Here is a 13,873-nt window from a genome sequence, read left to right as displayed (position 1 = left end):
CAAACAGCTCTGCCTTGGAAATGGGTCTAAAAACTCATGGGACTCCCAACACTTCTTAATTTGGAACACCATGAGCAGGGGCTCACTTAGCCAAAGTCGGACTTCTGTCCTTGCACTCACTGAACCAAGGGTCCAGAGGGGTTTGCAGACAACATCACACACGCTTTCTCTCTGTCTCTCTCCTTTCTCTGTCTCTGTCTGTCTGTCTGTCTCTCTCTCTCTCTCTCTTACACATACACACACACACACACACTCATGCTACTTGACCATTAGGCTGAGTAAGACCATATATAATTTCAAAAACAAGGGAATCAGAGGCTGGAGTTACGGTCTGGTAGCTAACAGTTTCTGAACCACATTAGAGACAGCTCAATCTTTCTTCCAGGCCAGTTGTATACATGAGAAAGGGAATAGGAGAGACATCAGCAGAGGATCACTTATAACAGGATGCTCTCTCTTCAAATCCACATACTTTGTATGCATCTCATATGAACCTAGTTACATCTTCCCCAATAGAAATGGAAAGCCTCCAAAGGCCAGGAATCTAATTTTTGGTTTGTTTGCTTTTCTTATCTCTGGTGTTTAGCATAGTGCCCGGAATACAGTAGGTGCTTAATAAATGCATCTTGACTTCTTGACAATCCCATCATCCCTTTGGGATGATTTAGATGTGTTCCTTCCCAGAGACAGCGTATTAAATTAAATGACTTTTGCAAGGTTGTTTTCTACCCTCAAATTCTATAACTCCAAATTTCATTTTCTGCTCCCTGATTATGGGTAAGATACTTAACCTCTATGAACCTCAATCAATCAGTAAACATGATGTGCCCATTATTGCCAGTCACTGTGCTAAGCACTGGGGATACAAAAAGAGATAAAAGACAGAAACTGTCCTCAAGGAACTTTCAATCAAATGGAGATCATAATGGCCAGCATTTCTAAAGAGCTTTAAAGTGTTGCACGTATCACCTTGTTTTATCCTCACAACAACCCTTAGAGTTGGACCCATTATTATCTTTACTTGACAGATGAGAAAAGTGAGACAGAAGTTAAATGACCTGCCTAGGATCACACAGCTAGTAAATGTCTAAGGCAAGATTTTTAACTCATGTCTTAGCAACACCAGGCCCAGTGCATCGCCTAGTCATCTTGGTTTTCTTATCAGTAAAATGGATAAGCAAATACAAGGCAATCTAAAGGGGGAGAGCCTTAGATTGAAAACTAAAGTGTGACCTTGAGCAGATTCCTCATCCATAAAAAAAGAGTAAAACTAGATAGTCCCTTCTCATTCTAGACCCTGAGTTACGTGGTCGTAGAGTAACATTTATTAAGCATCTACTATGTGCAAATACAAGGCAATCTAAAGAGGGAGAGCGTAGATTGAAAACCAAAGTGTGACCTTGAGCACACTTCTGCGGACTCAGTTTCCTCACCTGTTAAAAAAAAAAAAAAGGAGTGAAACTCGATAGTCTCTGAAGTCCCTTCTCATTCTAGACCTGAGTCAGGTGGTTGGTCAAGTAGCACTTATTGACCACCTACTACGTGCAAGGTACTATTCTAAGTGCAGATCTTAAGAAAGCTGAATAAATGAATGACTTTGATAGTTTGTATGCTGCTTTAACCCAAGAGCATTGGTGACATGGTAATGTGGTTATTATTGTCAATAATATCACTAAACCTCTAGGATTAGCCCCTTGCATATAATGCCCCATTTGATCCTCACAAAATTTCTATTAGGTGTAGGAAACCCTACTTATTAATATCCTCTTCTGGAGAAGAAAAAACTAAGGAGAAGTTAAATGACTTAATCATAATCACGCACTAATAAACACTGAGCAGAATTTGAATCCAAGTCTTTCTATCCAAGTTCAGCCCGCTGGCTCCTCCGTGTCTGCCATCTTAAAAGATCATTCTGCTCACAGAACCTTACTGTCCAATGCTGGGTAGAGCCCCAGGATGAGGATGGCTTTGTGACAAAGTCTTACTGATATCCTGTCATGGGGCCATCACTGTATGCACACGTGGATCCTCCCAGGAAAGAGGGAAGGCGGGGAGAAGAGAAAGGCCCCTGCTTCATCACAACATAAGAGAATTTTCCTTTTATTCCTTGTCTCCACTAATTGGGGGCAGATGCACACGGTCTCTAATAGTTTCCAGACTCAAACAACAGCAAGAACCCCCCATTTCTATAAAAAATATCTGTGTAATTTCCTGTGACTCTTTCCTGAGGGATTTTAGGCCCTAAAAGAAAAAAACATGGCAGGGGAAGAGTTGGGATTGAAATTTTCTCTCCCCTTCTGGTTCCTAGAGGTAATGTTGTTGATTTTAGAGAGGCAAAGGAGCGTATGGGGAACTGGCAATGAGAGTGGGCCTCTGGGTGGAGCCTTGCTCTGTGGCTGATGTCTGGCCCAGTCTCACCCCAACAGAGAAGGCACCACGTATGACCCAGATGGCACAAGGAAGAGAATCCCCGGATTCTGGAATATTGAGATTGGAGCGGTTTCCAGAAGTAGCCTAGTCTACCCCACACTTGAATAAGAATCCCCTCTACCGCATCCCTGAAAGAGGGTCATCCATCTCTGTTCAGAGACCCACATCGAACCCATCACTTCCCCGGGCAGCCCATTCCCCTGGAAAGCCCTCCCTATTAGGAAGTTTTTCCTGACATCAAGTCTAAATTTAAATTTGCCTCTTTGAAACATCCATCCATTACTGTTGCTTCTGTCCTCTGGGGCCAAGGAAAATAAAGCAGAAAATTGTCTTGTCAGCTTCAGAGAGCAACAGACTAATCAGTCTTTTCCATAGCTTGAACACTCCTTTCCCTGGTCCAGTTTCAGTTACAAACCATAAGACTGGGCTCATAAAAGTGCCTTACCTCCAGTTCCCTCTCATCTTTTAGTTAGCCCTTCACATGAGAGCAAGAGAAAAATCCATCTCCCCCAAGAGTCACTACAACACTCTGGATGCGTTTCCTGGGAAGCCTGAAACTCTCACCGTTTGGTAGACTTTAGGAAGTTAAGGCACTGCCCTTTCTTAGGGCGAAAAACTCCATGGCAGCCATTATGAATAAATCTGTTGGCTGGAAGAATATGGAATAGAAAGGATCCTTAGCTCAGTGTAGGAGATCTAGTCCCAGGTCTGCCCCTAGTTAGCTGAGAGTCCTTAAAGCACACTTGCCCTCAGGTAAGCTGGGTATCAATATGGGTTCAATTAGATGAGCTCCGAGATCTTTCTCAGCTCTAACAGATCTGTGGTTCCAAGGATCTGTTCACGAGCTCCCTTTGCAAGCAAGGAAACAGAATCTTGAAGGAAGAGAGAGGACCATTTAGTCTTGATCAGAGCCAAGGGGAAAGGCAGCATATGAGACATTGCTGCAGATGCAGCCCTGGCCTGGCTGGAGTAGGGAAATAAGAAAACAGTGGGGATCCAAGATAGAAGGAAATAGTTAATAACAGGAATGAAGGGAACAGCAAGGTGGCTCAGAGGATAGAGCATCAGGAAGAACTGAGTTCAAATTCAGCATTACTTAGCTGTGTGACTTCAGGCAAATCACTTAACCCCAATTATCTCCAAAAACAAAAATAATAGGAACAAACATTTATTCAGCATATTATCCCAGGCACTGTACTAAACACACTTGATGAATATTATCTCATTTCATCCTCATGGCAAACCAGGAAAGTGGGTGCTATTATTCTCCCCATTTCACAAATGAACAAAATGAGGCAGATACATTGAATGTTCCAGGGTCCCACAGCTATTAAAGTATCTGAGAAAGAATTTGAACTCAAATCATCCTGACTCCAAATCTGGCACTCTCTGCATACTAGAGAAATATAAATGCTAGCTCAGAAAAAGGGAGAAATATGGTTAAATACATTCTTCCAAGATCAATTTTCAGTGAAAGGACCCATGTCCATGTTCCACTTCTGCTATCTATATAACTCTAGCAAGTTTCTTGCACAGGTTCACACAATAAATGTCTGAGATCAAATTCGAACTCGGGTCTTTATTGCTAATATTCACTTATTGTACCTGTTATGTAGTTTATGAAATAGACTTCAAGAGCTTGGATTTGAACGTAGGCCATCTGACTCCAAATTTAATTTTCACTTTCCAACACCCAGGTGCCGACAACCTGCTTCCCTAGAGTTTGCCTGGGTTAAAATTGTCTGCAGGTAGCAGCCTAAAATTTTAACGGAGACTGTTGAAACAAATTTAAGGCCACTTTTTGAGGTATTTAGTTCCTTGAAAAATTGCAGAGGGTTGGAGGAAGGAGAAAGTTTAGAACTAGGAATTAAAAAACCCAAATGTTTAATTAGATGAATAAATAAATAAATAGGAAAATGAAGAGGGGGAAGGAAGGAAGGAAGGAAGGAAGTGAAGGAGAGAGGGAGGGAGGAGGAAAAGGAGGAAGAGAAGGAGAAAGGAAGGAAGGGAGTGAGGGAAGAAGGAAGGAAGAAAGAAAGGAAGGAAAGAAGGAAGGAAGGAAGGAAGGAAGGAAGGAAGGAAGGAAGGAAGGAAGGAAGGAAGGAAGAAGGAAGGAAGGAAGAAGGAAGGAAGGAAGGAAGAAAAGAAGGAAGGGATAAATAAATAAATAAATACAAAATTCCTCTTGGATAAGAGAGCAAGAGCCTCACTTATCCAAGAGATTTTCTCTTGGATAACTCACAGGAACCTTAGATGCTCCATCAATTTATGAAGAAGAAAAGTGATTCCTAGAGAAATATTTGCCCAGCATCTCACTTGGTTTTTTCTTCTATAAATTGAAGGAAGGTCCTGAACCAGATTAAGACTCCTTAATGCCAGGTCCCAGAAGTCAGGTTGGATTTTTTTTTATTAGATAATCGGTTTCCTTTATAATTCTATGTATTTTATTTGGTACATTTGAAAACATGATTCTGAGAAGGGGTTTAAAGCCCAAGGCATAGAGGACATAAGAAACAAAGAGTTCCTAAACCACATGACCCTTAGGCTTCCTCCCCACCCTCAGTCTCTGATCCTATCACCCTATTTAGAGGATCAGCTCTAGCCTCTCTTCACTGGGTCCTGCTGCTATCTTCCTCTGGCCTTTTCTCCAGCCCGGCTGGGCTGCCACCTACAGCCACAAAGGCCCCCATCCATCCTGCCTCTCACTAGGGACGGAAGTTGGGGGCACCCAGGGACGCCCCCACCGCCAAGCCCTGGGCTTTGGCATTGAGCAGGGTGGCCAACCCTCTCCATCATCCTCTTGATCTGGGGCCCCAGCTGGTGAAAGTTTCTCTCCAGAGCCTTCTGGATATTAATGCTTCCCTGTTTCCTGCCTTGTTCCCAATCTCCTGCTACAACCACGAACCTAATTAGAATCTCATTTGTCTCCGGCTGAGTGGGTGTAGACCTGCCTGTGGTTACCCTCCGCGGCTGAGCCCAAGCGGGGGCCTCCGACTTATTCATGTTGTGGCTTTTAGGATTTTTCTTTTTCCATCCCTATCTGACGATGACAGCACTTAGGTATTTCCTATCAGTCATGAGATGGAAAGAAGCTTTGAAGGATGAAGGCTTCATGAAAAAATAATTCTAGAAGCCCATAGTCCCTTCTCTCTAAAGTCCGGGGGGGGGGGGGGAATGGATTATTCATCTAACTCTCTGATAATTCAAAACTGCTGAAAAGCTCACGTAGGCAAAGAAATCTGTGGGAAAGGATGCTCTATGTATCTGCTCATCAGAGAGACCCTGCTCTGAGGGATAAACAGCAGCATCCAAATGGAGAGGATCTGAGTTCAAATCCCAGTTCTGCTAAAAACTGGCTCACTGTTTCCCACTCTGGACTTCAGTTCCCTCCTGTACAGGATGAGGGACATCGGATCTGATGAGCCTGGGGTCTCTGATACAGCGAGACAGAGCCAACCATAAACCACACATCTCTTGACTGGTCCAACTCTCCATTGTGATGTGTTACTAAATGTGGGGATTAGCTGCCTGCCTGGTGGAGGGGGTAGGTCTGCAAGTCAGGAAAACTGGCTTCCGTCATCAATCGATAAATGCTTGTTGACTGACACACATCTATTCTGGGTTCTGCCCTTAGCAGACTGTGGTCTGAGTGATGAGGAATGAGAGAATGGGGTGTGGTTCCTGGTTTCCCAGGACACCACGTGTGAGCTCAAGAGCGTGGCTAACTTTGGGCTCTCTCTCTGTCCATCCACCACCTGGAATAACGCCCAGCACCCAGCAGGCACTTAGTAAATGTCTCTTTCGGTGCCATCTCCCACTTCCACGATGGTCCTTCATTTCTCAAACGCTTTTCCTTCTTCCCTCTGCCTTTGGACCCCTAACTTCCTTCCAAGCGTAGCTTAGCTCAAATGCAACCTCCTCCGGTAGGTCTTTCCCAAGCTCCTCAGAGCAATCTCTCCATCCTGACACTTTGTATTTAATCTGTGTTGAGATATATAGATACATTCATATCCACATATGTATATATGTATACATATTATATGTTACATGTATATTTTGTAACGTATTGTATAGTTTGTATATAATATATAATTGTTTATATAGTATCTGATGTGTTTAATTGTAATATACTTATGAATGTTGCACATATTTATAAACAGTATATATATGTATGTACAATATATGCACATAGCTTATGTTTGTATGTATGTATATATTATACATGTTGTATCTATAGTATTTTGGTCTTGTTCAGTCATTTCAGTCATGTCCAGTTCTCTGTGACTCCATCTGGGGTTTTGTTGGCAAAGATACCAGAGTGGTTTGCTTCTTTTCCAGCTCATTTTGCAGATAAGGAAACCAAGACAAACACGGTAAAGTGACTTGCTCAGAGTCACACAGCTAGTAGTGTCTGAGGCTAAATTGTGACTCAGAAGGATGCACCTTCCTGATTCCAGGTCCAAACTCTATTCTCTGTGCCATCTAGCTATATGTGTGTGAGTATGTATGTCTGTATAAGTAGAAGTACATCTATCTATATATATATGCGTGTCTCTATCTATATATATATACACATATATACGTATATATTTATATTTAGTGTGTGTACATATATATGCATATATATGTGTGTGTGTGTGTGTGTGTGTGTGTAATTACACATAAGACAAAAGAAAGACAGGATCCCAGAGCATACAGTGTGGGTAGGGCTGTCAAACTCAAATGCTGATCATACTAGATCATACATAAGGATCCTTGCAGATTGTGGATCAACATAGAAAACCACATATTAACATTACATTCTAGTGCATTTTTATGGTATTTTCTTTTATTTTGTCAGAAATTCTGAATCCCATTTTAGTCTGATTCTGGCTCTGTCATGGGGGAAACACTGCAGGAGGCTGGGCTGTCACCTCTGGGCTCGAGAGCCTGCTTCCCATACTCCCTGGGGCTTGAGTTGTCCCTGGATATTTCCTTAACCTCTCACCAGTCCTAGAGAACTAATGGGTCAGAAATGGTGCTAATCTGAATCGGTAGAAGTTCTCTGCCCCGAAAGTTGCCTCAATCAGGGCTTTTTAAACTTTTTTCACTCACGACTCCTTTTTGCCTAAGAAATTTGTATTGTATATAATAGATATATAAAATAGGTATCCAAACCAAACATTTACTGATAATAAATTATATTTTCACAACCCCCACATTCTGTTATGAGACCCCATGGGGGTTGTGACTCACAGCTAGGCTTTGGCCTAGACTACAGGTTCCATCCCTGGTTCCTCCCATGGAATGCTCCTTAGCCATTCCTTTCCAGATACAAGAGGAGAAATTGTAGCCCCTGCCCTTCAGCTCATCATGGAGGAGTCTGCCTGGTACCCTTCCTGGGTCTCTCTGCAACTAGGACATGGCAGCCCCAGCAGCATTTATCTGCCTCCTTTCTGCTTTCCCCTCCTATGTCCACATTTGTCCCTCTGCATGTCACTTCTGCATCCATAGAACAGCCCAGGCGCTGCACCCAAGGGAGGCTTTCCCTTCTCCAGCTCCCACCCCAAGGGCTGGTCCTGAAATCACTCTGTATATACCTGTCCCATTTGCACTTTCTGTACTTACATCCTCAGTGCACGGTGTCTGGTACCCAGGGAGCACTTAATCAATGTTTCCCCTTCCCTTTTTCCCTGTATCCATGGACATTGTTCCCCAGAGCAGAATATAAGCATTTTGAGAGCAAAAGCTGCTCCTGTCTTTATCCTTAGGGCCCAGTTCAGAGCTGGTATATACCAGGTATTTAATAAATGCTTTGGTGAATTGAATTTGATGGAATCGCATACCTGTGGGCGAGATAAATGGGAGCCTCTTCTCCCCCTGTTCCCCCACGGGCCCCTTTGCTCCCAGCCACAGCTGCCCTACCTTGCTCGCAGCTCTGTCCCTGGTAGCCTTCCGGGCATTGTTGCTGGCACTCGCCACTCATGGGGTTGCAGGCCACCCCCGGGGGGCAGACACAGGTCTGCTGACAGCCAGGGCCGAAGGAGCCGGGGTCACATTCTTTTTATCATCATCATCATCATCATCATCATCATCATCAGTGGGAAAACAGAGAGAAGGAAGGAAGTGAGTCAAATGGGGCGGAAGAGGGAGGGCGCTTTGGACCTCTACCTGCACCAGCTCCACTGCCCAACCCAAGCCACTCACCATGCTGGCACCTCTCGCCCCGGAAGCCCGCCTTACACGAGCAGCTGCCATCCTTCTTGTCACACTCGCGGGTATTCCGCTGGACACAGCGACACTCCTCGGAGCAGCCCGGCCCATAGGCCCACTTGGGGCATGCTGACCACAAAGAGAAATCAGAAAGGAAGCCCCTGGGAATTCTCCCTCCATCCCCTATTTCCTCATTTGGGTCCACCCCACGCCAAGTCACTCTTTGTCCTCAGCACACATCAGCAAATTAAACAACAATGTTCCTAGCTGACAGAAGCCTCAACTAGTGCATAGAAAGCTGCCCTTGAAGCCACAAGAGCTGGGTTTGAGACTTGCCAGAGACAGATATTGCCCGAGTGATCCTAAGGATGTTATTTTAGCTTTCAGTGGCTAGGACTGAGACTCTTGAGTTGATGCATTGATGATCTTGTGAGTTGATAGCACTTAAGGCTAGCTACCAATTGGGCAATACTCTATAAGCATATGCTTGGAAAATGGCCCTTCCCACTATTCTGTGCTGGATCAATAATTGGTGTATACAGAGAATTGTAGGATGGACTAGGGGGTGGAGTAAGACTAGCCAGAGTCACTTCTGGGTGGGAGATGAAGAAGGAAGGTCATGGAAATCCTGTGTCCATCCAATTCACTCCTACCCCTAAAGACAAAGAATAAAGACCAAGGACTTTTGCTTATCCTGACTGCGGCTGATTCTAAGGTATCCAGAGTGCTAATCATCACAACAGGTAACAGCAAATGCCAGCCCTCAGGAGCAGAGGATTTCCTCACCTATTCCAGTGAAATGAGACCCAGGTTCTTACCCCACCCCCGCCTTCCTATCATCCTGTCTGATCATGTCACATCTCCAACACAATCATATCCCGATATCGCAAGTCTTCAGGACAGATGCTCTAACCAGGTAGTGACCTCTTGTGACTTAGGGGTTTTCAAGGGACTGTGGGCAGCCAAGCTTGTGATCAGCCCTCTTTGTTTAGTTAGGCTGGTCCTCGGACAACAGACATGCAGTCCATTATTGGACCCATAGCCAAAGCTTGCTGGATTGAGAAATCCTGATTCTAAATGTCTTCCCCATTAGAATGTAATGTCCTTCAGAGTAGGGACCATTTCCAGGTCCTAGTATAGAGGAGATGATTAATAAATGCAGTTAACTTATAATAATCCATCAATCAACATAATAAATGCAGATACAGTTTGAGTTTCACAGAATCCCAGAATCTTAATGTTACGATAGTCCAAGCTGTAATTCAAACAAGAACCCAACAAATTCACCCAACCTCCTATTGGGAGATCTGGATTCAAGTCTTGCTTTTGACTCTTACGCATGGTGTGAACCTGGATCAGTCACAATCACTGAGATACTCATTTGAAATTAGGGAAAATAATACCCATACTACCTAGCTCAAGGCACTGTGAGAAAAGTACTCTCTAAGTCTTAAAACAACATAGATATATGTGATCTATTATTATCATTATTCTGGTAAAGTTTGGACCTAGTTGGTGGGAACAGACCTGCCCTGTCCTGCCCTTCCCAGGGATCCTGACTCACCCAAATGACAATAGCGTCCATACAGCCCAGAGTCACATAGACAGGCCCCATAGATGCGATGGCATCGCCCTCGGTTGGCACACTGGCACTTCTTCCTACAGTGTTTGCCATAGAAGCCTTTGGGGCAACCTAAAGGTCAGGAGGGACAGAAATAAAAAGGGAAGAGGGAGAAAGAGTCAAGGAAGAGAGAGGGAGGGGAAATCCCCTAGGGTGAGAATAATGTTGGACAAGTGGAAATCCCAAAACTGAACTTGCCCGCCCTCAAGACCCTAGGCTCAGGGATGGTCAGTGAGATCCTCAAGACCCATACCCTTGAGAGAGAGCGGTCCCATGACATCACTGTCTGCTCCAGAAGAAAATCAGCAGGGACATCTGTCCTAACTGGTTCTTCCTTAGGGCTGGCCAGATATGGGGCAATTTGGTTGGGATTCATGCTATATTTGGAACATTGAGTGCCATGCATCAGGAGCGTCTCTCATGCATACTGGATCAGAAGAGTCAGTCCTGGGTTCAAATCCTGCCATTGGACACCAGTTGTGTGGCTATTGGAAAAGCATATAACCTCTCGAAGCCTCTGTTTCCCTAACTATAAAATGGGAATAATCATAACTTCTACTTCACAAGGTTATGAGATCCGATTGAGACATGAGGCCTTTATAAACCTGAATATAAATTAAATGTATCAATTGTTAGTAGTGTTTTTATGAACTAACCCTTAGAATGTAAATTCCTTGTGGGCAGGTCCAAGATGGCTGAAGTGAGGATCATTCCCCCCACTGACAAACCTGGTTAAAGCCAAGGCTTACTTTCTAGCATAAACAGTGGGATTCTAAGAGGCTCCAAGGACTTCTTGCACCTCCAGCTTCCCTCTCTCCCTAGCCTGAAGCTCCTTACTATCCTTCATAGCATTACCTTGCCCTTGCCCCCAGGGAAAGTGCCCCAAGGAGGCCACAGGGATGGGAAGGGAGGGAAAGCAGCAGAGAGGGTGCTGTTCATCTATAGCAGGGAGTGAGGAGATGCTGAAGAAAGAACGCACTAGGAAGCTGGAGGGGACACACATACCATCCTCGCAGTGGGCTCCGCCAACACCAGGCGGACAGCGGCAGGTCCCAGTCACGGCATCACAGGTGCCGCCATTTTGACAGGTACAGGTAGAGCTGCAGTTCTTTCCAAAGGTGCCCTGGGGACAAGCTGTAGGGAGGTGGGAGGGACACAAGCTCACCGCTCTGCACAGAGGCCAAAAGACCTAGTGGGCTCAAAGCCAGCCCATGACATTGGGAGGAGAAGCAACAAGTCACTGACCTTCTATTTCAGTATTTCTGTCTGTGTTCCTATGGTGAGACCCCAGCCTGAGCACCAGGGCTTCTCTCCTATCTATTCATCCATCTACCCATTCATCTGAATATCTACCCATTCATCCATCTGTCTTATCTATTCATGTATCCATTTAACTATCTACTTATCCATCCGTCCTTCTATCTATTTATCTATCAATTCAATCTATCAATTCAACCGTCCACTTATCCATCCACCCATCAATCATCTAGCGATCTATAATCTATTCATCTAACAATCCATCTCTCTATTCATCTATCATCCATCCATCCATCCATCAAGCTATCAATTTATTCATTTATCAATCCACCCATCTATCCACACAGCTACTTATATATCCATTTATCCATCCATCTAGCTACCTACCTACCTATCAAGAGGTCATAATCATCCCTACCAAGCCTCTCATTAAGGTAATATGAAGATAAATTGTATTTCTACATATGAATGTACGAAGATCACTAGAGACTGGGAATCAGACGGCCTGAGTTCAAATCTTTTTTCTGTATAACTGGTCAAATTTCTTCCCCTTTCTGGGACTCAGTTTCTTCATCCATAAAATGAGGGGATTCCAATGGATGGTCTTGAAGGTTTTAAATCATTTAATTAAATCCTTTAGTTCTATAGCTTGACATAGTGGAAAGACCACTGGACTTGGAGGCAGGGGGACTCGGTTCACATTCTTCTCCTATAACAATTCTATGCCCCCAGAAAAAGTTCACCACCCAGATCCTCAGTTTCTTCACCTATAAAATGAATCTGATAATATTTACTTTACCACAACCCCACAGGATGGTAAGTCACCTTTAAAGCCTAAAGTGCTGTACAAATGAATTATTATTATTAATATCATCAATCTAAATAGGAATTCCAGTTTAATAGAATTTTCCATTAGACTCCATCCCTTGTCCCTTTCTAGAATGGTACTGAGTTCCCAGATCTTCTGTGTGTCTCTTCTGTTCTTCTCTCCCTCCATCCATCCCTTCATCCCATCCTATCCAGAAGGAGGGGGGACCATGATGCACCTCTGACCCCATGCAGATGGCCCGGCAGGAGCAGGCATTCTGTGAAGTATTTTGCTTTGTTATTCCAACCACCATTCCATTTCTTTTCCCCATGTCTCATGGATGCTGACATCCCTGATGGAGGAACTCAAAGTCCCTGTTCTATTCCAACTCCTGGAACTGTTCCTTGATTCCCAAAGACGTTGACCATTGCTGGTCCTGATCTTCCTGGACATACGTGGCCACCCACACATCTCAGATGAACAGGAAATCACCACCTACCACCACACTTTAATTATCATCTTTCCTACTTTGACATCCTAAGATCCCCCCCAACTTTACCATGTGACCCGTCAAAGCATCTTAAAGACCTTCAGCTTTGCCATTCACTCTGACATTAAACATTTTTTAATTCCCTAAATTATATTTTTATATATTTCATTAAATATTTCCCAACAGCTAAATTTTTTTAAAACATTCCTTCTAAAAAAAAATTGAGTTACAAATTCTCTCCTTCCTTATCACCCCCTGAGAAGGCAGGCTATGGGATATCAATTATACACGTGAAGTCATGCAAAACATTCCCATATAAACCATGTTGCAAAAGAAAACACACCAAAAAGCAAGAAAAATAAAGAAAATGAAAATTTTTCATCTCATCATTCTCTCTGGAACTGGAAAGCATTTTTCATCCTGGGTTCTTTGCAACCGCCTTGGATCGTTGTCTCATCAGAGTGGCCAAGTTCTCATAGCTGATCATGACAACATCGCTTTTACTGTGTACAACGTTGTCCTGGTTCTGCTCATTTCACTTTGCTGAGGCTGAACTTTCAACACCTTGGGACTTTCCAGACTCCTTCTGGCTGAACTTTTCACAGGCTGTCTTCCCCAATCCTAATGCAGATTCCTTGAGCTAGGGACCGCCTGCCTCATTTTTCCACTTATATTTCCAGATCTTGGCACAGTAAGTGCTTAATGGATACTTTCAGTTATTCATTCATTCATTCACTCACTCATTCATTCATCTATTCACACATTCATTCATTTATTCATTGCATCTATGACTTACTCTGGTTGCAGATGATACCAGTCCATCCCTCAGGACAGTCACAGCCATCTAGCTCAGGGCGACAGGTGCCCCCATTCCTACAGTCATCACACGTCAGGCTGCAGTCATGACCAAAGGTGTCATCCAAACAGACTGCAAAGAGCAGGACAGACAAATGTATATAACATATATGTATATATACATATACATATAATATATATTATATTTATAATATATATCATATATTTATATATGATATATAAAATATATGTTATAATACATAATATATAAAGATAATAT

At 43.6% G+C, this 13,873-nt stretch overlaps 1 protein-coding gene across 3 annotated transcripts in view; it reads right to left on the bottom strand.

Moving 5' to 3' along the window:
• The window catches only part of MEGF6 (multiple EGF like domains 6), a 367,229-nt gene that overhangs the window by 39,104 nt on the left and 314,252 nt on the right, over positions 1-13,873 (bottom strand). For all 3 annotated transcript variants that reach the window (XM_031962976.1, XM_031962977.1, XM_031962978.1), the window contains 5 exons: positions 13,595-13,726; positions 11,249-11,377; positions 10,187-10,315; positions 8,617-8,751; positions 8,335-8,469 (listed from right to left, as the gene is read on the bottom strand). In XM_031962976.1, coding sequence (XP_031818836.1) covers positions 8,335-8,469; positions 8,617-8,751; positions 10,187-10,315; positions 11,249-11,377; positions 13,595-13,726 — 660 coding nt within the window. The remainder of the gene's footprint in view (positions 1-8,334; positions 8,470-8,616; positions 8,752-10,186; positions 10,316-11,248; positions 11,378-13,594; positions 13,727-13,873) is intronic.

The sequence above is a fragment of the Sarcophilus harrisii genome, chromosome 3 (assembly GCF_902635505.1).
Source record: "Sarcophilus harrisii chromosome 3, mSarHar1.11, whole genome shotgun sequence".
Taxonomy (NCBI): domain Eukaryota; kingdom Metazoa; phylum Chordata; class Mammalia; order Dasyuromorphia; family Dasyuridae; genus Sarcophilus; species Sarcophilus harrisii.
The sequence above is the reverse complement of the archived record's forward strand: the minus strand, read 5'-3'. Positions and strand labels throughout refer to the sequence as shown.